This window comes from Acomys minous (genome assembly GCF_964271855.1).
Source record: "Acomys minous genome assembly, chromosome: 19".
NCBI classification, from domain to species: domain Eukaryota; kingdom Metazoa; phylum Chordata; class Mammalia; order Rodentia; family Muridae; genus Acomys; species Acomys minous.
The window spans coordinates 64730628-64756114 of record NC_140499.1 but is presented as its reverse complement, the minus strand read 5'-3'; the positions used below and the strand labels follow the sequence as shown (position 1 = coordinate 64756114).

Sequence of the window (25487 nt, the reverse complement as noted above, 5' to 3'; positions counted from 1 at the left end):
AAAAAAGAAAGCACCTTCAATGAATTGTGCTGGTCTAGTGCATGTCTACATGTCAAAAAAAGCAAATAGATATGTTCCAAGATGTTGGATTCAATGTGATCCCTGAGATGGTGAACTAGAAAATCCTGTCTGAGATCCCACTTTGGTCCTTGAGATTGTGAACTGTTTATACTGCCTTAGATCCCATTGTGACCCCTGAGATTGTGAAGTATAAAAACACAGGATTTAATAAAGTTAACCCTAGGTCAATGGGTGGGGCAAGCAACCAGCTGACAGGGATTAAATGTAGGCAAGGCTTTGAGTAGAGGAACAATTAAGATAGCTTTCAGGGTAACAGGATCTTGGGATTTTAGTTGGAGCTCCTTGGCCTCTGGAAGCTTTTGTGCTTGGGTTTCTAGTTATTTTCTTCCTGGGCAGTCAGCTGAGCTAATGAGACTTTGGGACCTTTTCCATCAGGAGGTGAGGTGAGCAGGAAGGTTAGCTGACTGCTTTCTCTGCCTCTCTGAGCTAGCAGGTTTTTCACCACAGCATCTGTCTCCTGTGTCTTTATTGGTAAAATAAAGTGATCTGGGAATTTCACGGAAACCATCCTAGATCCATAGTTATTACAGCACAAAACTCAAGTGCCAGAGCACAAAACAAGGACCACTAAATCTATTAAAAGAGATAGTGTGGAAGATCCTTGAACTCTTTGGGACAGGAGACAACTTCCTGAAGAAATACCAACAGCCCAGACGCTAAGATCAACAATTACTAAGTGAGACATCATTAAATTGAAAAGTTCCTATGAGACAGAGGGCGCTGCCAAAAACCAAAATTATAGCCTATTGTCTGAGAAAAGATCTTCACCAACTCTACATCCAACAGAGGGATAATATGCAGTCCAGATAAGGAACTCAAGAAATTGAACACCAACAAACCAAATAATCCCATTAAAATATTGGGTACAGAGCTGAACAGAAAACTCTCAAGAAAAAAATATGAAATTTCTAAGAAACACTTAAAGAAAGGCTTAACATCCATAGCCATCAGGAAAATACAATCAATACATCTCAGGGATTCCATCCTACACCTTCAGAATGGCTAAGACCAGAAACTCAAGACAGAGCACATGCTGGTAAGGATGTGGAAAAAGGGGAACTCTCCTTCATTGCTAGTGAGAGTGCAAACGGGTTCAACCATTTTGGAAATCATTCTGGCACATTCTATGAAAGTTGGGAACAGTACTCCCTCAATACCCAAGCATACCACTCGTGGGCATGTACACCAAAGATGCTCTACCATACAACAAAGACATTTGTTCTACAATGTTATTGGTAATGGCCAGAAATTGGACAATCCAGATTTTTCTCAACCAAAGAATGCATAGACAAACGGTGGTCCATCTACACCATGGAATTCTATTTCAGCTGTCAAAAACAAGGACATCATGAAAATTTCAGAGTAACAGAACTTAGAGAATGAAGGAAGCTAGATCAAGGGCATTGAGGAGAATGACTTACAGGCTGCAGTCAAGCTAATCCACTGACCGCTGGCTGTGCACAGAGATGCCAAGAGGCCTGTCAGTTGTTCAGTCCAGGAGGCGATGTCTCTGCTGGTCTTCAGTATACACTGCAAACCTGCAGAAGCAGGCTGTAATGCCGGTGATGGACTGCACTTGCTAGCCAAGTGGGGCCAAGTGGCAAAAATCCGAAGCTTCCCTTTTCCATGCCCTTATATAGTCTTGCAGGGAAGGTGTGGCCTAATTAAAGGTGTGGTTGCCAGGCTCAAGACCTGGATTCAAAGAGTGTGGCTCCTTGTTTTGGGATCTAGTGTCAACTTTGTGTCTTTGGACTTCCAAATCAGGATTTCATATGGATCTGCCTACTTGAACTGAAGCAAAATCTTTCTCACAGGCAGGCCCTCCATTCTGGGGTTTGAGTTCATTCCAGTTGGATTCAAGGTTTAGCAAGGAGGGCCATCCCATGTGTATCTTCTTCCTGTAGCTAAGTCCATATGTGAAGGGATTATGTGAATTTCTATAAGCTACTGTTTCCTCTTGTGATTGTGTTACAATTATCCCTACCATGAGCTTGAAAATGGAAGGAGTGTTTTACTCATCTGTCAGGGGTCTGACTGTCACAACAGGTGGGCAGGTGGAAGATTTCACCTATGGTGTCTCACAAGCAGAGCCAGAGACCTCTGAATGTGCTGTCTTCTTCGCTGTCTTTTTCCAATGTAGACTCATGGTCCCTGCATGGGTCTATGCACCTTTATTCATGGTGTTTCCTCTCTGCCTCAGATAATCATCCTTGGAATAACTATGTCATCCCCATGTATGCAATAAGAGTGATATTCTAAGTATCCTGGTTGGCTGAGGCTGAAGAGACCATGATTAAAAACTGTCAGACTCCATTTTGTTAGAAACATCCTTAAACCATCCCAAAGACCACAAACCCTGGAAAAATTTCTTGCTGGAGGGTCAAACTGATCTACACTGAGCTGCAGTCTATTTGTACTTTTATTATGTTTGATTCAATGATGTCATAACTGCCCCTTTGCCATCTACATACTCTATTACACTTTTCGTGTACACTAAACACTGCCATGCACACTTTCAAGACCATCCAGATCTGTTTGTCAGCAAAAGAACTTGAGTCAGAGCTGGCCACCATGTTTTACCATCCTCAGCACTCTATAAGCTAATTGGGGTTTTCTTCCTTTACATATGCAATACAAATTTCCGTCAAGGATCATTGAGATTCTGGTCTGGCCTCTTGCCTGAGCTCTGCCACAGACACCCTGTGGGGGACTTCACTGCCCCACTCCTCACAGCTGCTGAGGGTCCCACAGATCTTACCATTCCAAACCATCCCCTTCTACTTGACTGCTAGCAGTGGGTGTAGGACATCTCTGATTCTTCTGGCTGCTCTTGAGACCCTCTGCCTACTCCTGTGTTACCTCACCCAGCCCTGGTGTGATGGGTTAAGCCTACTCTTAGTGCATTTTGTCATGCTGTGGTCAGTTGATATCCCTGGGAGGCATACTTTGTTTGTAAGAAAATTAGGAATGGTAGTTTTAGAGGAGAGGGGAAGTAGAGGGGGCAGAATCTGGAGGAGCGTAGGGAGGGGAGGCTGCAGTCTGGGTGTACTGCTTGAGAGAAGAATAAAGAAAAAGAAAAAATAAGGTACCTGGGTCAAAAAGAACCAGGGCCAGACCTATTTAGCACAGAATTCACCAAGACTTGCAAAGAACATTTAGCACCAATACTCCTCAAGTAAATCCACTAAATAGCAACAGAAGGGTCATTGCCCATATGTTCATGAGGTCATTGTTACCCTGATACCCAAACTACATGAAGACCCAACAAAGAAAGAGAATTACAGACCAATTTCCTTTATGAAAAATTGTGTGTGTGTTTTTTGGGGTGGGGTTGGTGAGGTGGCATAGTTATTTTTTTCCTTTTTGTCTTTATTTATTGTTCATGCTTACAGTGCAGCCTCACCACAGTCCTCCCTTCCACTTCTCCTCCAGTTCCTCCCACCTCTGTCCCTCTCCTCCGTCTTATTTCAGGAAACAGAAGGTTTTCCAAGGACACCAAGAGAACACAGCACTGGGCTGTGGGAGCACACTCCATCCCAGCGCTCAGGAGGAAGAGAAAGTCATAGCTCTGTGAGTTTGAGGGCAGCCTGGTTTACAGAGTAACTTCCAGGACAGCCGGGGGTACATAGAAGAATGCTGTCTCAAAAAATAAAAAGGGGTGGGGCACCCTCAAATCAAGGCTGAGTGAGGCAACCCAGTCGGAGGAAAACAATCCCAAGATTGGTCAAACAAGTTAAAGACATCTTCACTTTTATTGTTAGGATTACCACAAAAACCCCAAGCTAAAAAACAAAAAAATCATAACAGAGCCAGAAGTGGCAGTGTATGCCTGTTATCCCAGCACTCAGGGAGGCAGAGGCAGGTAGATTTCTAGGAGTGTGAGGCCAGCCTGGTCTACAAAGTCAGTCCAGGACAGCAGGGCTACACAAAGAAATCCTTAAAAAACAAAAACAAAAACATCAAAACATATATGCAGAGGTCATAGCTCTGACAGATACAGGCCCTGTGATTGCTCAGTCCGTCTCTGTGAGCTTCTGTGGGCCCTGCTTATTTGATTCTGTGGGCTGTTTTCCCCTGGTGTCCTCAACCCCTCTTCCTCCGACATTCTCCCCCACCTTTTGGCTGTTTTCCTGAGTTCCAAGTAATATTCCCTGTTGGTCCCTGCATCTGCTCTCACTAGATACCAGAGGAAGCCCGTAGGCTTCGCCCTTTCCAAACTACTTTATGTGGGGTTCTCTAAACGGTTATACCTCCCTACCTAACTACCTATTCTAGCTAGGAGAGAAAGGAGATTTGTGGGAATAGGAGAAGTAGATCCTTTTGATTTTAGTCCCTGGGAGCGATTCCCCTGGCATACTCAGAAGGATTTCTGCAGACCAGCAATTCCACCAAAGTTGCTGCTGGAACCTGGAACAGCAGCTGGAGCCTGGAGCCTCGAGGCCTTCCCTGGAGCGGTTCTCTCTAGGAGAGTCTCAAAGTAGAGTGATGAACTGCCAAACAATACCAAGACCCAAAAAGCCCAACCTCTTGTTTTCAGCTCATATATATATATCCTCTCAGAGTCTGTACTAGGATGTGTTTCAGCTGGCAAAAACCAAGTGCCCTCTCCCAGTCCCACCCCTGAGGTGGTTTGACTTCTAAGGGGATAAACATCACCTGTTCTCTCATAAGTCTGTCCACCATCCCACACTTGGGTCAAACCAAAACATGTTCACATCCAATACGCATCCCACCACTGGGATCAAAACAAAAACATCTTTACATCCACTACAGAAGCCTCTGATGATTATTGAGCTAGGGACTGATTTATGGGTATAGCAGAATAGGAGTCATTTAATTAACTTTTTTCCAGTCCTGTTTGGTTTCACTCTAGGTCTCTGGGCTATCCAGCTTTTACTTGGCCATCCAGACAGTGTCAGGCATGAGCTCCCTCTCCTGGGATGGACCTCAAGTTAGACCAGTAGCTGCCTACACCCAGCAGCTCTGAGACACCATTTCTTCATCATGTCTTGTAGACAGGACAGGTTGTAGGTCAAAATTTTTATGGCTGGGCTGGCTTCCTACCACTGGAAAGAGACATACAGAGTATGTAACCAGAGACAGACAGACAGAAGCAGAAAGGGACAGACAGAGAAAAAGAGAGAGATGGAGCGAGACAGACACAGAAAGACAAACACCCCACCCAGCCTTACATGCCCTGGACTTGCTTTGAACAGCAGACTGGCCTTGAATTCAGGGAGATGCATCTGCCTCTGCCTTCCTGCATGGCTTGTTTTCATTCTTTGTTTAGTAAATCTCCTCCTACCGTTTTGTTGTTGATCTTATTTTGTTTTAACACAGATTTTGTGTTGCCCCTGTTTTTTGTTTCATTTTGTTTTGGTTTTTTGTTTGTTTTGATTTGTATTTCCCTGATGACCAGGTACTTGAGCTTTTATTTAAGTGTTTCTCAGTCATTCAGTATTCCTTTCTTGAGAACTCTCTGCTCAGGTCTGTACCCCTCTTATATTGGATTATTTTGGTTTGTTGGTGTTTAATGTCTTGAGTTCTTTATATATTTTGGATATTAGCCCTCTCTCAGATGTAAAGTTGTTGAACACTTTTCCCAGTCTGTGGGCTGTCCTTTTGTTCTGTTGACAGTGTCCTTTGCTTTGTAGAAGCTTTTCAGTTTCATGAGGTCCTATTTATTAATTGTTGATCTTAGAGCCTGAGCTGTTGGTGGTCTGTTCAGGAAGTTGTCTCCTGTGCCAAGGAGCTCAAGGCTCCTCCCCAGCTTTTCTTGTAACAGATTAGTGGGTCTGGTTTTAGGTTGAGGTCTTTAATCCACTTGGATTTTTATTTTGTTCAGGGTAATAAATAGGAGTGTATTTGCATTTTCCTACACACAGATATCCAGGTGAACCAGGACCATTTGTTGAAGATGCTATCTAATTTTTTCCATGGTGTGAAGTTGGCTTCTTTGTGAAAAATCAAGTGTCCACAGGTGTGTGGATTTATTTCTGGGTCTTCTATTTGATTCCATTGATCCAGCAGTCTGTTTCTATGCAGTACCATGCCATTTTTTATCACTGTTTTTCTATAGTACAGCTGGAGATCAGGGATGGAGATATCTCCAGAAGGTTTTTTATTGTGTAGGATCGTCTTAGCTATTCAGGGTTTTTCTCCATAGGAAGTTGAGAGCTGTTCTTTCAAGGTCTGTAAAGAATTGTGCTGGCATTTTGATGGGAATTGCATTGAATCTGTAGAGTGCTTTTGGCAAGATGGCCATTGTCACTATGTTAATCCTACCTATCCATGAGTATGGGAGATCTTTCCATCTTCTGATATCTTCTTCAATTTCTTTCTTCAGAGACTTGAAGTTTTCGTCATACAAGTCTTTCACTTGCTTGCTTAGAGTTACTCTAAGATACTTTATGCATTTTGTGGTTATTGTGAAAATTGTTGTTTCCTCAATTTTTTTCTCAGCCTGTTTTTCTTTTGTATAAAGGAAGACTACTGTTTTTTTTTTCAGTTAATTTTGTATCCAGCCTGTTTGCTAAAGGTGTTTATCAGCTGTAGGAGTTCCTTTGTAGGCTTTCTACTGTTTCTGTTATTGTTGAGTTTCAGTTTTAGCCCATGGTGGTTTGGTAAGGTTCAAGGGCTATTTCCATCTTCTTGTATCCGTTTATGTTTTCTTTGCGACCAAGTGTACAGTCAATTTTGGAGAAGGTTTTATGTGGTGCTGAGAGTAAGGTATATCCTTTTGTGTATGGGTGAGATGTTCTGTAGTTATCTTTCAGGTCCATTTGATTCATGACATCTATCAGGTTCAGAATTTCTCCATGTAGTTTCTGCCTTAATGATTTGTCTATTGGGGAGAATAGGATGTTGAATTGTCTCACTATTAATATGTTGGGTTTGATGTGTAATGAAGCTTTAGGAATGTTTCTTTTATGAATATGGGTGATCCTGAATTGGGACATAGATGTTCCGGATTGAGATGCCATCTTGGTATATATTTCCTTTGATAAGTATGAAGTGTCCTTCCAAATCTCTTTTTATTACTTTTTGTTTAAAATCTATTTTATTAGACAGTAGAATGGCTACTCCAGCTTGTGTCTTGGGTCCATTTGCTTGAAATAGGTTTTCCCAACCTTTTACTCTGAGGTAATGTCTATCTTTATTGATCAGGTATGTTTCTTGTGTGCAGCAAAATGATTGTTCCAGTTTCTGCATTCATTCTGTTAGCCTGTGTCTTTTTATTGAGGAGTTGAGGCCATTGGTGTTGAGAGATTTTAATTACCAGTGGTTTAGTTCCCTAAGTGAAACTTTTATTAACTTATAGCTAACCACCTTAAGCAAAAATGAACATTGGTAAAGGAGCAAAGACACCCACCCCACCTACTTGGAATGGGGACATCGTGTTCTCTAAATTATTTTTTGCTGTCTGAGGGTGAAAACATCTTTTCGTTACCCTTTGAAAAAACAGGATATTGGTCAAGTGCTGGAAGAGCTAGCTGTATCTGTTTCTGCCCAGTTCTTTTGGGATTGATCCTTTTGGCTAGCCTTTTTGATTTAATATGCATTAAATCTCTTGAGGAAACAGTAATGACAGAGGCAGGGGTTTGGTCTTCAGTATTGTCCTCTTTTTGCTCTGAAAATAAGCAAACCTTTGAAGTTATTAGTATAGCTATATCTGTACATATATAATTTCTCAAGGAAAGACAGTTGAGGTGCTTTCCTCGCTGTGTCAGAGGCTGTCCTTTAAGTTGTATTCGCCAGGCTGCCTGCTTTCTCTTCATTACTGTCCTGTTTTTTAGGTCTGAAAATAAGCAACTTTTGAAATTATTAGTATAGTTATATAAGCAAACTTTTGAAATTATTACCTTGACATGGATTTACAATTATTAGCATTATTCCGATGTAATTAAAAATCTTCACGTAAATAACATTAAATAATCATGGGGTTAAAAAAACGCAACACCATTTCTACAATTATAAAATGGCCATTGTAAAATTTATTAATCAACTTGTATTTACATTATGGTAAGTAAATGATCAACACCTGGAGTGCAGACACAGGTGGATCAAAGGACTTTTATAAGTGTCTTTTGTGACAGAGCTGTGGTGATATTACACAGGTCTTTCCTGCTCTCTTCAAAATTTTTGAATTGTGTTAATGCAGAATGTGGATTTTTGTACTGAAAATCCCACCATGAGGAAAGGCTCCCGGCCATACTGGATTTAAGAACATCCACTGAAGTTCCCAGCCAGGTGATAAAGATTTTCCATAGGCTTAAATACATGCTCCAAAATCAGTCTTCTCTCCCCCTGTCCCCCTTCCCAAATGAGAAACTTTGTGATCATAGCCACTAATTCCTGTTCCAGAGAACAACAGCTCCCATGTGAGAGGCTGCTCCAACTCTCCAGGAGCATGCTCTTGTGAGTACAGGACTCACCATTAGGAGCACCTTTCTTGCAAGTGAGGGGCCCTGCAGTGATCACCTACAAACATTCAAATGGCAGATTTGAAGGAGGCTGCTCCAGTTACCAGGACCCTAAACCAGCCTGGGAGGGCGTCGGGAAAGGCACCACTCAGCCCCCTGCAAGAAGTCTAGCTGAGGAACCAAAGTCAACGGGTCGAACCAACTGATAGATTTATGCTGTACTGTAGGATGAGGAGCAGCCCGGGGGCCAGAGTCACAGGAGGGCTGGGCTGGGAGCTGCTGAGCTGACTGAGTGATTGAAACTGTTTATGTGTCCCCCAGGCTTAGTGGAGCTCAGTAAGACATGATGAGCTGCAAAGAGATGAGAGAAAAGGCCCTTTTCTCATAAAGTGAATCCCAACGAAAGTTCTCCGTCCTCCACTCTGCCCAGTTCCTCCCCGCTCCCCTCTCATTACCAGGACAGACCTTTGACACAGTCCCCTCTCTTACCTCCCGTGAACCCCTTCAGATCGCTAGTTCATCCTCATTCCTCTGTGTCAGCTCCAACACACAGAAATACCTTTTACCTGGAACCCCAGCGGCCGAACCGGCAGAACCAAAGAACATTGTTTTTCTAGACAACGCACAGCAATTACACACTTTAAACATCTAGGAAGTAAAGAGAAACAACAACAACAACAACAAAAATAGAACACCAACCCAAGAAAACATCCAAAAAATTCACCACCTGGACCTAGAAGCATCCCGAGCTCAGATTCTTACAGGCCACCATTAAACACAATCACTAACAGACAGGGCATCTGTCACCATGAGAGTCCAGCTGTCTTACCACAGCAGACCCTGATATCCCAGCATAGCCTGAGAATAAGAAAGAGGTCAGAAACCTTCTGATCTTAAGATGAAAGCGGTCCAAAAGATGGAGTGAAGAAATCCCTTAAGGAAATTCGGGAAAACACAAACAGTAAGTGTGATGTAATCAATAAATCCATTAATGAAATCCAAGAAAACCAAACAGTGGGCAGAATTAAATAAAAACACTTTAAGAACTGAAAATGGAAATAATAGCTCCTGTAAGAGCAATAAAAACTGTGGGAATTCTGAAAATGTAACATTCAGCATTTGGCTACAAAGAATCAGTGAAACAAAAGTTGGTTCTTTGAGAAAACCAGTAAGATCAACCAACCTTACCCAAACTACCTTGAAGCCTGAGAACTTCTAAATTAACCAAATCAGAAACAAAAAGGGAAACAAGAACAGACAACTAGGAAACTCAGAGACTTGCAGCTGCCAACTATAAAAGCCTGTGCTCCACCAATTGAAAAATCTAACAGAAATGGATACTTTCCTTGGTAGGTAACATTTACAAACACCAACTCATAATCAGATGAGCAACTTAAACAGACATCTAATCCGTAGCAAAATAGAAGCAGCCTTTAAAGTCCCCTCGCCTGACCCACCCTCCAAGCACTGTCCCCAATCCCCTCTCCACTCCTTGTACCAGCTTCCAGCTCAGGCCGTAGATTTCCTTATGGATCAGAGGTCATGCCGGCTGACAGAACCCACCCTTAGGCTTCTTCCACTCTCTAGTGTGCTCCTCTGACACTCTTCCCAATCTCCTCTCCTCTTCTTCTTTTTTAACTCTTCATAGCCCTCAACACTGAAAGAGACCCCCTGCTCAAAAAGAGACTACTCCACCCACCTGAAGTTCAGCCCCACTAAGGTGGAGAACCCCTGCTCAACTACAGTCCACACAAACAAGAAGACAAGAAAGGAATCAGAAAATAAAGAACAAAACACTCATTCATCAAAGTCAAGCCCCACAATTGGCACCGGGATCTATGATCACCCCAAACACAGAGGCTGGGAACCAACAGAAGAACAGAACCAACAGCGGCCAGGGTCTATGTCACCACCAGAGCCCAGCTACACTGCTACAGCAAGCCATGCACATTCCAACAGACCTGAAACTCAAGAAAAAGACCTTAAAACCAACTTTACGAAGATGAGAGAGGTCCTCTGAAAAGAAGTAAATAAATCCCTAACCACCACCCCCAAAAATGAGCCTAGCACGACTCTCTTCTGAGAAGCTTCATTCAGCAGCTGATAGAAACCAACGCAGAGAGAGAGACCCACAACCAAAGAATTGGGAGTTGGAGGGGTCAAGGACACAACTACAAGACCTAAAAAAGTAAACGAACCTGGACCCACGGAGGCTCACAGAGAGTGTACCACTGACTGAACAGCATGTGTGGCTAGACAAAGGCCCCTGTACGTATGTACGGAAGGGGCAGATGGTTCTTTGTTCAGGACGCCTAATAGTTAGTGGTAGGGGCTGTCTCTTGCTCTGTCGCGTGCTTTTTGGACCCCCATTTCATAGTGGGGCTCTCTTGTCTGGCCTAGTGAGCCAGGATGTGCTCAGTAGTGCTACTCTGACTTGATATAGCTGGGTGGAATGGTACCTATGGGGTATCTGCTTCTCTCTGGGGATGACAGGTAGGAAGGAGGAGAGGAAACTTGGAGAAGAGTAAAAGGGGGGCAGAGGTTTTAAAGTGGCTTGGTTAATTAATTAATCTGGAAGAAGAGTAATAAGAAGTCAGGAAGAGGCTGTAAAGTGAATTAATTAATTAAACAAGTCATAAAAAATAAGAAAAAAGAAGAAACAGGCTATCAAAAATTGGAGGAGAGATTAATAAGTCCCCTTTACTAGTGGTCTATACCGTGAGATCTCCTCTGGGCTCTACAACCCAGACACTTTTGCTTTAGTGCCCACAGATCTGTCTGAAACACATGGCCCAGGTGCTGCTCATTGCCCTGAATGTGGCTAGTGAGGCTGGGATCCTAGTGACTTATGAAGGACAGCCTCAAGTCAAATAAGCTTTGTTTCTAAATGCAGCCTCCAACTCACTCTGTGTCCCACCCAGCCACTTAATGTTTTGTGCTTATTTCAGAAGGACAATATTTGTTCCATTTGAGATTGGTGCTTAGTTTATGTTTAAGTGTGAGGACGTGGAGGGGGACTGTTGATATTGTTTCTGCTTGAGGACAGGATCTCGTTTTGAATGCCTAGACACAACTATCCAACATCCAGTATTCCTGCTGCCTCAATTTATCCTAGAAGTCCTCTTGAGTTTAGAGTAGAAGCCTAGCAAACTCACTTAAGACAAAGAAGCATAAAATGAATGCTTGAATTTCTCAGCTCAGTGAGGTAGCCAGTTTGGGATCTGAATGATCCTTGAGGGAAATTTGTATTGCATATGGAAAGGATGAAAACCACAATTAGCTTATAGAGTGCTGTGGATGGTGAAACAGGGTGGTCAGCTCTGACTCAAGGTATTTTGCTGACAAACAGATCTGGATTGTCTTAAAAGTGTGCAGAGCAGTGTTTAGTGTACATGCAAAGTGTAATCCCGTATGTAGATGGCAAAGGGTGAATTATGACTCCATTGAATCATACATAAGAAGGGTGAAACCAACTGTAGCTTGGTGTAGATCAGTTTGACCCTCCAGCAAGTAAATTTTCCAGAGTTTGTGGTGTTTGGGATGGTTTAAGGATGTTTCTAACAAAATGGAGTCTGACAGTTTTTAACATGGTCTCTTCAGCCTCAGCCAACCAAGCTACTTAGAATGTCACACTTATTGCATACATGGGGATGACATAGTTATTCCAAGGATGATTATCTGAGGCAGAGAGGAAAGATCATGAATAAAGGTGCATAGACCCATGCAGGGACCATGAGTCTGCATTGGAAAAAGACAGCGAAGAAGACAGCACATTCATAGGTCTCTGGCTCTGCTTGTGAGACACCATATGTGAGCTCTTCCACATCATGCCTGTGGTGACAGTCAGACCCCTGAAAGATAAGTAAAATATTCCTTCCATTTTCACACTCATTGCAGGGATAATTGTAACACAATCACAAGAGGAAAGAGTAGCTGTGTAGAAATTCACACCATCCTTTCACTTATGGACCTTTAGCTACAGGAAGAAGATACACATGGGATGGCCCTTCTTGCGAAACCTTGAGTCCATCTGGAATTACCTGAAACCCCAGAATGGAGGGCCTACCTGTGAGAAAGATTTTGCTTCAGTTCAAGTAGGTAGATCCTTTTGGAATCCTGATTTGGAGGTCCAAAGACACAAAGTTGACACTAGATCTCAAAACAAGGAGCCACACCCCTTTAATCCAGGTCTTGAGCCTGGCAACCACATCTTTCATTAGGCCACACCTTCCCTGCAAGACTATATAAGGGCATGGAAAAGTGAAGCATGGGATTTTTGCCTCTTGGCCCCTCTTGGCTAGGAAGTGCAGTCCATCACCGGCATTACAGCCGGCTTCTCCCGAATTGCAGTGTATACTGAAGACCTGCGGAGACATCGCCTTCTGGACTGAACAGCTAACAGGCCTATTGGCATCTCGGTGCACAGCCAGAGGTCAGTGGATTAGCTTGACTGCAGCCTGTAAGTCATTTCTCCTTAATGCCCTTGATCTAGCTTCCTTCATTCTCTAAGTTCTGTTACTCTGAAATTTTCATGATGTCCTTGTTTTTGACAGCTAAAATAGAATTCCATGCTGTGGATGGACCACAGTTTCACTATGCATTCTTTGGTTGAGGGAAATCTGATTGTCCATTTTCTGGCCATTACCAGTAACATTGTAGAACAAATGTCCTTTTTGAATGGTAGAGCATCTTTGGTGTATATGCCCAGGAGTGGTATGCTTGGGTATTGAGGGAGTGCTGTTCCCAAGTTTCAGAGAAAGTGCCAGAATGATTTAAAAAATGGTTGTACCCTTTTGCACTCTCACTAGCAATGAAGGAGTGTTCCCCTTTCTCCACATCCTTAGGGGTATATGCTCTGTCTTGAGTTTTTGGTCTTAGCCATTCTGAGAGGTGTAAGATGGAATCTCTGAGAGGTATTGATTGTTTTTTCCTCATGGCTATGGATGTTGAGCCTTTCATTAAATGCTTCTTTGAAATTCTATATTTTTTCCTGCAGAGTTTTCCCTTCAGCCCTGTACCCAATATTTTAATGGGATTATTTGATTTGTTGGTGTTTAATTTCTTGAGTTCCTTATATGGACTGCATATTAGTCCTCTGTTGGATGTAGAGTATGTAAAGATCTTTTCTCGGAGGTTAGACTGTAGTTTTGTTTTTTGGCAGTGGCCTCCGTCTCATAGGAACTTTTCAATTTAATGATGTCTCATTTATGAATTGTTGATCTTAGAGTCTGAGGTGCCAGTGTCTCTTCAGGAAGTTGTCTCCTGTGCCAAAGAGTTCAAGGATCTTACACACTATCTCTTTTAATAGATTTAGTGGTCTTCGTTTTATGTTAATGTCTTTTGCCTCTTAGACTTGAGTTTTGCGCATTGTAATAACTTTGTACCTAGGATGGTTTCATTGAAATTCCCAGATCACTCTATTTTCCAATAAAGACACAGGAGACAGATGCTGTGGTGAAAAACCTGCTAGCTCAGAGAGGCAGAGAAAGCACCCAGCTGACCATCCTGCTCAGCTCACCTCCTGATTGAAAAGGTCCCAAAGTCTCATTAGCTCAGCTGACTGCCCAGGAAGAAAATACCTAAAAACCCAAGTCCAAAAGCTTCCAAAGGCCAAGGAGCCAAAGAGCTAGAGTGCAAAGTGCCAAAGAGCTCGGCTAAAATCCCAAGATCCTGTTATCCTGAAAGCTATCTTAATTGTTCCTCCACTCAAAGCATTGCCTACATTTAATCCCTGTCAGCTGCTTGCTTGCTCCACCCATTGACCTAGGGTTCACTTTATTAAATCCTGTGTTTTTATAGTTCACAATCTCAGGGGTCACAATGGGATCAAAGGCAGTATAAACAGTTCACAGTTTCAAGGACCAAAATGGGATCAGAGACAGGATTTTCTAGTTCACCATCTCAGTGATCACATTGAATCCAATATCGTGGACTACATCTGTTTGAATTTTTTTCGCATTAGACAGGCAATAGAACAGCACCATTCATTGAAATTGCTTTCCTTTTTCTATTGTATGGTTTGCCTTCTTCCTCAAAAATTACATGTGTGAGTGTATTTCTGGATCTTTGATTGGATTCCATTGATCTACCTGTCTGTGTTTATGCCAGTACCGTGCACTTTTTATCACTGTTGCTCTATAGTACATCTTGAGATCAGGGACAGCCATCCCTCCAGAAGATGTTTTCATGTTCAGGATTGTCTTAGGTATTTTGGGTTTTTGTTTTCCCAAATGAAGTTGAGAGCTGTTTTTTCAAGGTCTATAAAGAATTGTATTGGTATTTAATGGGAACGGCATTGAATCTGTGGGTTGCTGTGGTAAGATGGCCATTGTTTCTTGGTTAATCCTACCTATCCTTGACCATGGAAGATTTTTCCATCTTCTCATATCTTCTTCAGTCTCTTTCTTCAGAGATTTGATCTTTTTTTTTCATACAAGACATTTAGTTCCTTGGTTACAGTTACATCAAGATTCTTTATATTTTTTGTGGCTATTTTCCCTGGCTCTACCCATCAAGAGATCAAAGCAGAAGCTCAGTCTCACAGCCCAACTTAGGGCAGAGTACAGGGAGTGCTATGGAGGAGTTGGGGATAGAAGGACCCAGATGGGACAGGATCTCTATAAAAGACTAACAGAGCCAAGAAACCTGGGCCCATGGTCCCTGCAGATTCCTGTGCACCAAAGAAGGACCATGCATGGAGAAAAGCCAGGCACCCCACTCTGAGGTAGCCTATTGGCATCTCAGTCTCCATACAGGGCCCATAATAAGGAGCACATGGGTTGTTCCTGCCATGGACTCTGTTACCTGCACTTAGATGACTTTCCAGTGGCAGGGTACTTTCCCATGCAGCAGAGAAAGAGGATGTAGGCAGACCTGAGGAGACCTGATAGGCTGGGGTCAGTAGGTAAGGGAGAAGGGCTTCTCCTCTCTAAGGACTTGGGTAAGGAAATTGAGGGGCAACGGTGTTAGGCTGGGGCCTAGAGGAAATGAAGGAGGGGGTTACAATGGGATATTAAGTGAAAAAAATTTAAATATACTTAATTTTTTAACAGAATGTATAAAATGTTTCAAACACTTCAAAAGTTTTGTACAGTACGCAAAACTAGTTACCAACTGATCTAATTCAGTACAGCGAAATAAATGGAGTGATTAAGAGTCACTATGTGCTTGGAAGGTCTTGTCTCAAACTGATATTGAAATTTCGGTAGATAATTACAAAGACACATAACTTTCCTGTCTCAGCAAGTGGGGAACAGAGTGGAGGTGAAACACTAAAGTTCTGAAAATTATTTGTTCTTATGTCCTATAGGAAGAAGAGAAACCATATCTTGATTCTTCATTTTGGATAGAAATTGAACCTCAAACTGCCTCCAGCAGAAATGTCAGGGGACGAGGCAGGCAAGACCCGGGGCTCCACACATATCACTGTGCAGAAGATTTCTTACAGGTGGACCATCAGCAACTTCTCCTTTTGCCTAGAAGGAATGCGGGACACCATTTTGAGTGGGACTTTCTCATCAGGAGCCAATGACAACCAGAAGTGGTGTTTGAAAGTTCACCCCAAAGGCATTGACAAAGAAAGCAAAGATTCCATGTCAATTTACCTGGTGTTGCTCAGGAGTCCGAAGACCCCAGTTTGGGCAAAGTTCCAGCTTTGGATGATAAATGCGGAAGGAGACAAAACTCTAGGAATGAATAGCCCACGAGTCTTTAAGTTCCTTCCTGGCAACAGACACGGATTCAAAATGTTCATGCCAAGAGATTTATTCTTGTCCGCGGCAGAACGCCTTCTCCCTGAGAACCATCTCACCCTGCTCTGCAACGTGAACGTGGTCCAAGACACCTATAGCATTTCTGAAGAAAACACAAAACCTGGGATAAAGGTTCCAAGGTGCACATTGACTGCTGACCTAGGGGAGGTGTGGGAGACATCCTGCTTCACAGACTGCAGCCTGTGGGTAGCTGGTCACGAATTCCAGGCTCACAAGGCCATCTTAGCGGCTCGCTCTCCAGTTTTCAGCACCATGTTTGAACATGACATGAAAGAGAAACAAAAACACCAAATTGAGATCCAGGACATGGAGCCTCAAGTCTTCAAGGAGATGATGGGATTCATTTACACAGGGAAGGCGCCAAACCTCCGCAACTTGGCCCCTGATGTGCTGGCAGCTGCTGACAGGTATGGCCTGGAGCAGTTGAAGGCCATGTGTGAGGACGCCCTCTGCAGGGACCTCTCAGTGGAGAATGCTGCTCACACTCTCTTCCTGGCTGACCTCCACAGTGCACAAGAGCTGAAAAAGCAGGCCCTGGATTTCATTACAGTTCATGCTTCTGAGGTCTCTGAGACCTCAGGATGGAAGGAAATGGTGGAACCCCATCCCCACTTGCTGGCTGAAGCATTCCAGACCCTGGCTTCTGCACAGGGTCCCTGGCTGGAGCCCCTTCTAAAACGCCTGAAGAGATCCTCTAACCTGGATAGTTGTGACTAACTTTGTCTTCCACAAGGTCAGACCACCGTGCTGTGACCAGTGACCTCCAGGTACACCAAGGCATTGCTGCTGCATTTACAGTGGATCTGGGGAAAGACAGCCTGGTGGCTCAGGATTTCAAACATCTGGAATAAGTTGGAATGGTTGCCATGTGGGCAATCCTGGAGTCCCATGTGGTCTACCTAACATCTGCCTCCTTGCTGTACTTTTTTCGTGTTTGTCTCCTGAGTTGGAGACTGAGAGTCAGAGTAGGTGCTTGCAACTAATGCCCCAAAATGATATTTTGGGGAGAGGGAACTCTTTTCTTTCAACTGAGTAAAACACATGACCAAAGGATCAGATCAGAGGAGAAAACAAATATTTACATTTAATCTTAAGAGGAGAAAAAGACAAAGCAACCTTCCCCTCCCCCCATAACTCAGTTTGTGGGGACTGGGGAGATAACTCAGTTGGCAAAAGCAACCTGGACTGTTTCCAGGACACACAGGAGTTTTCATCCATCTGTGACTGGACATCCAGGGATCTGAGACACTTCCTGGAGTACATGGGCACATACATCTCTGTAGGCAGAGCCTTACAATGTAATGTGAACTGAATAAAAATGATGAAATCTCTTGTGGTTTTCCATCGTGTTTATGCTCAGAGATGTCAAGTTTAGTCCATCCAGCTCTGCTCTGCTGTGAATGACTATACTAGACTCTTGTCTGCAATCCTAGCATAGTTTTATTAATAGTGCCAGAGGTTGGGTGTCCCTTATGGGATGGGTCTCAGGTTAGAAGTCAATGGATGACCAGTACCTCCATCTCTGCTCCATCTCGAGCCCCGCATTTTTTTGTAGGCGAGACAAATATAGGTCCAAACCGTTATGAACCTAGTTGTGCAAGTGTCCTTGTGGTATGGAGAAGATTACTTTGGAATAGAAACTATGAGAGACACCCTGGTGACTCTAGCATTTAGGATACAGGGAAAATGAAATTGTTGATGCCCTGGTGTCCCAGTAACTTGTGAGTCACCTTTCACGCCCCAGGACCACACACCTGGGAGCTCAGTTTTCTCATCTAAGAATAGCTGCACAACCCGCTCAGACACACATCTCTGTCAGATATAGATGGTTTAATTCATGTACCCTCCCTCCACGACTGATCATGATCAGGGACACATCCACGCCAAAATTCACTTTTAAAGTGAATTTTTCATTGTAAAACCTTAACCAAAGGACAAGAATCAATTCTATCCCAGGCATATTGTGGTAGGTAGCTAGACACCCTATTTTGACTTACTGTTAAGCTCATTAGCTGAGATATAGTGTTGGGGAACCTGGGTATCTTCCAGTTCCCTCTCCAGGGCAGAGGGTCTGGGCATAGTCCAGGTTTTTTCGTTCACATGAAAAAAGAACATAGAAGGGTATTATGGTTTACCTGGCGCAGAATTTACATTTAACATATGTCAGTATTCTGTTTTCAGGAGCGAGTATTGAACTGTGAGCCAGGGAAGTCAAAACAGCTGTTCCTGTGTTAGCTGGCAAGGGCTAAGCATATCAGGGCATGTGTCAATGTTGGAAGGCTTCAACATTCCTTCCTTGGGGTTTTCCTGGTGTCAAATACTTACTTCTATATTTTATTCAAGATCTATGTGTTTATAGTGAGTCCTTAAAACAAAAGGGTTGACGGCAGAGTGCCAAGTTCACCATGTTAAGGGGGCTCTCTAGGCATGTGGGCTGTGTAGGAGGTGATCTGGTGTTTGCAAGGTCTTGTACTATGATGAACCCGCAAACTGCTTCCCGCCTCTGACATGCTTTCAGGAGTCATTGATTTGGGGACGTCCAGTAGGCATGAGAGGTCTCTGGAGGTGATCCGGTATTTGCAAGGTCTGTATTGTGATGTACCCCAGAATTGCGTCCAACCTCTGACCCCCCTGTCAATTATTCATTGCTGCATCTCTCTAAAATCCTGCATCAGAGCCAGGCATGGTGGCGCATGCCTTTAATCCCAGCACCCAGGGAGGCAGAGGCAGGTGGATTACTGTGAGTCTAAGGCCAGCTTGGTCTACAAAGTGAGTCCAGGACAGCCAAGATTACACAGAAAACCCTGTCTCAAAAATGAAAAAGTAGACACATCTGGCATTGGTGAGAACTGGTAATTTCTGGGTATTGACCAGGTCTGATTGAGCAAACTCCTATAGGATTTTGTTGAAGATGCACTGTTTGTTATTCAGATGAATTAAACCTTGATTATGAAGTTCCTGGTTTGATTCAAATAGTTGTAAATGGCAAAGTTAGTTTATGGGTATGATAAATACCTTTGTGGACCTCCAGATGCCTCACTAAGGATAGCCTTGTAGCACATTTGTGGCTGCAGATAAGCCTCCACTCCAGATGGCACCTTGAATCCTGGTATTTCACCATAAGTAGAGGCAAGTTTGTTTAAACCTTCCCTGAACCTAAGTAGGAATGAAGCTACCTGGAGATGTCTGAATGTACTCTGTTTCTTAAAATTAAAGACAGAAAAAATTATTTTCCTGAACTACCTATGAACTAAGAGGTAGCTGGATAACCTATAGTTAGGTCAGCACTAATTGGTGAGTCGTACATGTTGTAACCTTTAGGCCTTGTCACTCTGAACTCACTGTGACCTTATGATATAAATACTTAGATAAGAAATGTTTAGATTCAAAACATGTAACCTGTTGTATTTTAGAATTCATCTGTTTTCATGATTAATTGCCTTTCTTCGACTATGAGGTAATACCCTTTTCTCGGACATATAAGTATGGTCATCTAGAATAAACGGTGCTATAATTGGGAGGCTTAACTTCAGTTGAAGTTAAGATGCCTGACTTCATCCACGTTTTCTCTTGAAAGTGTGTAAGTGGTTTGTTTTCTATCTCTTTCTTATTTCTTATTTCCCTGTATATTCACCAATAAGTTAGCAGACGAAGGGCATCAGCTCTCCATGGCTAATAAGCCCAAATTTACATTAGCTAACTGGAGATCTCCACAGGGAGGCCTATCTATAGATCAAAGAGCCTCCTTTTATGACCCTCCTGATGTCTCTAGCCAGAAGCCACTTTTAAGGCCTCGGCCATAGGAAAACTGTGGTCAGCTTAAATTCTCCTCCTCAGTCGCAGTACAGCCAGTCCTTAGAGAGGAAACCTTGGGCTCTTTTTCTTCTTCCCTCTTTCAATCCTGATTGGTTGCCTGAGCCATCAGCTCTGACCACCCAAGAGATAAAGTGAACTGGAAGGGCATCTGCATCCAGTCCCAGAGACCCGACCCTGGAGCTCTTCAGAGCAGCAGCTGCGTGTGAACAGCAGAAAACATTTTTTGTACAAAAGACATAAAAGGATGAACTTTCGTAGGGATTCAGTTTATGAGAAAAGGGCCTTTTCTCTCTCATCTCTTTGCAGCTCATCATGTCTTCCTGAGCAAGAAAGAAATTGGAGTAGATATCAGAAGATGGAAAGATCTCCCATACTCATGGATAGGTAGGATTAACATAGTGACAATGGCCATCTTGCCAAAAGCACTCTACAGATTCAATGCAATTCCCATCAAAATGTTAGCACAATTCTTTACAGACATTGAAAGAACAGCTCTCAACTTCATATGGAAAAACCCTGAATAGCTAAGACGATCCTATACAATAAAAGACCTTCTGGAGATATCTCCATCCCTGATCTCCAGCTGTACTGTAGAGAAATAGTAATAAAAAATGGCATGGTACTGCATAGAAACAGACTGGTGGATCAATGGAATCAAATAGAAGACCCAGAAATAAATCCACACACCTGAGGACACTTGATTTTTCACAAAGAAGCCAAATTCACACAATCAAAAAAATAAGATAGCATCTTCAACAAATGGTCCTGGTTCAACTGGATATCTGTGTGTAGAAAAATGCAAATACACTCTTATTTATTACCCTGAATAAAATAAAAATCCAACTGGATTAAAGACCTCAACCTACAACCAGACACACCAATCTGTTACAAGAAAAGCTGGGGAGGAGCCTTGAGCTCCTTTGCACAGGAGACAACTTCCTGAACAGACCACCAACAGCTCAGGCTCTAAGATCAACAATTAATAAATGGGACCTCATGAAACTGAAAGGCTTCTACAAAGCAAAGGGCACTGTCAACAGAACAAAAGGACAGCCCACAGACTGGGAAAAGTGTTCACCAACTTCACATCTGACAGAGGGCTAATATCCAAAATATATAAAGAACTCAAGACATTAAACACCTACAAACCAAAATAATCCAATATAAGAGGGGTACAGACCTAAACAGAGAATTCTCAAGGAAGGAACACTGAATGGCTGAGAAACACTTAAAGAAAAGCTCAAGTTCCTGGTCATCAGGGAAATACAAATCAAAGCAAACAAAAAACCAAAACAAAATAAATCAAAAAACAGGGGGAACACAAAGTCTATGTTAAAACAAAACTAAACAAAACAACTACAACAACAACAGCAAACCGGTAGGGGGAGATTTGCTAAACAACTAATGAAAACAAGGCAGGCCTGTAGCCCAGGCCTTTAATCCCAGCACTCAGGAAGGCAGAGGCAGATGCATCTCCCTGAATTCAAGGCCAGTCTGGTGTTCAAAGCAAGTCCAGGATATCTAAGGCTGTGTGAGGTCTTTGTCTTTCTGTGTCTGTCCCTTTCTGCTTCTGTCTGTCTGTCTCTGGTTATACACTCTGTGTGTCTCTTTCCAGTGGTAGGAAGCCAGCCCAGCCATAAAAATTTTGACCTACAACCTGACTGTCTACAAGACATGATGAAGAAATGGTGTCTCAGAGCTGCTCGTGTAGGCAGCTACTGGTCTAACTTGAGGTCCATCCCAGGAAAGGGAGCTCATGCCTGACACTGTCTGGATGGCCAAGTAAAAGCTGGATAGCCCAGAGACCTAGAGTGAAACCAAACAGGCCTGGAAAAAAGTTAATTAAATGACTCCTATTCTGCTATACCCATAAATCAGTACCTAGCTCAATAATCATCAGAGGCTTCTGTAGTGGGTTTGAACATGTTTTGGTTTTGATCCCAGTTGTGGGATGCATATTGGATGTGAACATGTTTTGGTTTGACCCAAGTGTGGGATGGTGGACAGACTTATGAGAGAACAGGTGATGTTTATCCCCTTAGAAGTCAAACCACCTCAGGGGTGGGACTGGGAGAGAGCAGTTGGTTTTTGCCAGCTGAAACACATCCTAGTACACACTCTTGGAGGATATATATATGAGCTGAAAACAAGAGGTTGGGCATTTTGGGTCTTGGTTTTGTTTGGCAGTTCATCACTCCACTTTGAGACTCTCCTAGAGAAAACCGCTCCAGGGAAGGCCTCGAGGCTCCAGGCTCCAGCTGCTGTTCCAGGTTCCAGCAGCAACTTTGGTGGAATTGCTGGTCTGCAGAAATCCTTCTGAGTATGCCAGGGGAATCGCTCCCAGGGACTAAAATCAAAAGGATCTACTTCTCCTGTTCCCGAAAATCTCCTTTCTCTCCTAGCTAGAATAGGTAGGTAGGTAGGGAGGTGTAACCGTTTAGAGAACCCCAAATAAAGTAGTTTGGAAAGGGCAAAGCCTACCGGCTTCCTCTGGTATCTAGTGAGAGCAGATGCAGGGACCAACAGGGAATATTAGGTGGATCTCAGGAAAACAGCCAAAAGGTGGGGGAGAATGTCGGAGGAAGAGGGGTTGAGGACACCAGGAGAAAAGAGCCCACAGAATCAAATAAGCAGGGCCCACAGGACCTCACAGAGACAGACTGAGCAATCACAGGGCCTTTGTCTGTCAGAGCTATGACCTCTGCACATATGTTTTGATGTTTTTGTTTTTGTTTTTGTTTTTTGAGGATTTCTTTGTGTAGCCCTGCTGTCCTGGACTGACTTTGTAGACCAGGCTGGCCTCAACCTCCTAGAAATCTACCTGCCTCTGCCTCCCTGAGTGCTGGGATAACAGGCATACACTGCCACTCCTGGCTCTGTTATGATTTTTTTGTTTTTTAGCCTGGGGTTTTTGTGGTAATCCTAACAATAAAAGTGAAGATGTCTTTAACTTGTTTGCCCAATCTTGGGATTGTTTTCCTTTGACTGCGTTGCCTCACACAGCCTTGATTTGAGGGTTTGATTCCAGGGTGCCCCACCCCTTTTTATTTTTTGAGACAGCATTTTTCTATGTACCCCCGGCTGTCCTGGAAGTTGCTCTGTAAACCAGGCTGCCCTCAAACTCACAGAGCTATGACTTTCTCTTCCTTCTGAGCACTGGGATGGAGTGTGCTCCCACGGCCCAGTGTTGTGTTCTCTTGGTGTCCTTGGAAAACCTTCTGTTTCCTGAAATAAGACGGAGGAGAGGGACAGAGGTGGGAGGAACTGGAGGAGAAGTGGAAGGGAGGACTGTGGTGAGGCTGCACTGTAAGCATGAACAATAAATAAAGACAAAAAGGAAAAAATAATTATGCCACCTCACCAACCCCACCCCAAAACACACACACAAAATTTTCATAAAGGAAATTGGTCTGTAATTCTCTTTCTTTGTTGGGTCTTCATGTAGTTTGGGTATCAGGGTAACAATGACCTCAGGAACATATGGGCAATGACCCTTCTGTTGCTATTTAGTGGAATTATTTGAGGAGTATTGGTGCTAAATGTTCTTTGGAAGTCTTGGTGAATTCTGTGCTAAAATGGTCTGGCCCTGGTTCTTTTTGTGTGAGGTAACTTATTTTTTCTTTTTCTTTATTCTTCTCTCAAGCAGTACATCCCGACCGCAGCCTCCCCTCCCTACGCTCCTCCAGATTCTGCCCCCTCTACTTCCCCTCTCCTCTAAAACTACTGTTCCTACTTTTCTTCCAAACAAAGTATGCCTCCTGGGGATATCAACTGACCACAGCATGACAAAATGCACTAAGAGTAGGCTTAAACCATCACACCAGGGCTGGGTGAGGTAACACAGGAGTAGGCAGAGGGTCTCAAGAGCAGCCAGAAGAATCAGAGATGTCCTACTCCCACTGCTAGCAGTCATGAAGATGGGGATGGTTTGGAATGGTAAGATCTGTGGGACCCTCAGTAGCTGTGAGGAGTGAGGCAGTGAATTCCCCCACAGGGTGTCTGGGGCAGAGCTCAGGCTGGGGGCCAATCCAGAATCTCAATGATCCTTGAGGCAAATTTGTATTGCATATGTAAAGAAGAAAATCACAATTAGCTTATAGAGTGCTGAGGATGGTAAAACATGGTGGTCAGCTCAGACTCAAGGTATTTTGCTGACAAACAGATCTGGATGGTCTTGAAAGTGTGCATGGCAGTGTTTAGTGTACATGCAAAGTGTAATAGAGTATGTAGATGGCAAAGGGGCAGTTATGACATCATTGAATCAAACATAATAAAAGTACAAATAGACTGCAGCTCAGTGTAGATCAGTTTGACCCTCCAGCAAGAAATTTTTCAAGGGTTTGTGGTCTTTGGGATGTTTTAAGGATGTTTCTAGCAAAATGGAGTCTGACAGTTTTGAACACGACTCTTCACCCTCAGCCAACCAGGATACTTAGAATATCACACTTATTGCATACAGGGGATGACATAGTTATTCCAAGGATGATTATCTGAGGCAGAGAGGAAAGACCATGAATAAAGGTGCATAGACCCATGCAAGGACCATGAGTCTGCATTGGAAAAAGACAGCGAAGAAGACAGCACATTCAGAGGTCTCTGGCTCTGCTTGTGAGACACCATAGGTGAGCTCTTCCACCTGCCTGCCTGTTGTGACAGTCAGGTCCCTGACAGATGAGTAAAACACTCCTCCCATTTTCACACTCATGGCAGGGAGAATTGTAACACAACCACAAGAGGAAAGAGTAGCTAGTAGAAATTCACATAATCCCTTCACATATGGACTTAGCTACAGGAAGAAGATACACATGGGATGGCACTTTGTGCTAAACCTTGAGTCCATCTGGAGTGAACTCAAACCCCACAATGGAGGGCCTGCCTGTGAGAAAGATTTTGCTTCAATTGAAGTAGGCAGATCCGTATGGAATCCCGATTTGGAAGTCCAAAGACACAAAGTTGACACTAGATCTCAAAACAAGGAGCCACACCCTTTGAATCCAGGTCTTGATCCTGGCAACCACACCTTTAATTAGGCCACACCTTCCCTGCAAGACTTTATAAGGGCATGGAAGAAGGAAGGTTGAGATTTCTGCCACTTGGCCCCTCTTGGCTTGCAAGTGCAGTCCATCACCGGCATTACAGCCTGCTTCTGCAGGTTTGCAGTGTATACTGAAGACCAGCAGAGACATCGCCTCCTGGACTGAACAGCTGACAGGCCTCTTGGCATCTCTGTGCACAGCCAGCGGTCAGTGGATTAGCTTGACTGCAGCCTGTAAGTCATTCTCCTCAATGCCCTTGATCTAGCTTCCTTCATTCTCTAAGTTCTGTTATTCTGAAATTTTCATGATGTCCTCGTTTTTGACAGCTGAAATAGAATTCCATGGTGTAGATGGACCAC

The 25487-nt window shown here is 43.4% G+C and overlaps 2 protein-coding genes across 2 annotated transcripts in view; one reads left to right on the top strand and one right to left on the bottom strand.

Moving 5' to 3' along the window:
• Nucleotides 1-1601: 1601 nt before the first annotated feature.
• LOC311590337 (speckle-type POZ protein-like) overlaps nt 1602-25487 on the bottom strand; it is a 399822-nt gene continuing 375936 nt past the window's right edge. Inside the window, exon 3 of the transcript XR_014776839.1 lies at nt 1602-1619. The gene's annotated coding sequence lies outside the window, so the exon portion shown is untranslated. The remainder of the gene's footprint in view (nt 1620-25487) is intronic.
• LOC311590216 (speckle-type POZ protein-like) lies at nt 15884-16952 on the top strand (the record flags this gene model as incomplete). The annotated part of the gene is given in 2 exon segments (XM_084769092.1): nt 15884-16920; nt 16922-16952. Coding segments are annotated over 2 exon segments (1068 nt in total).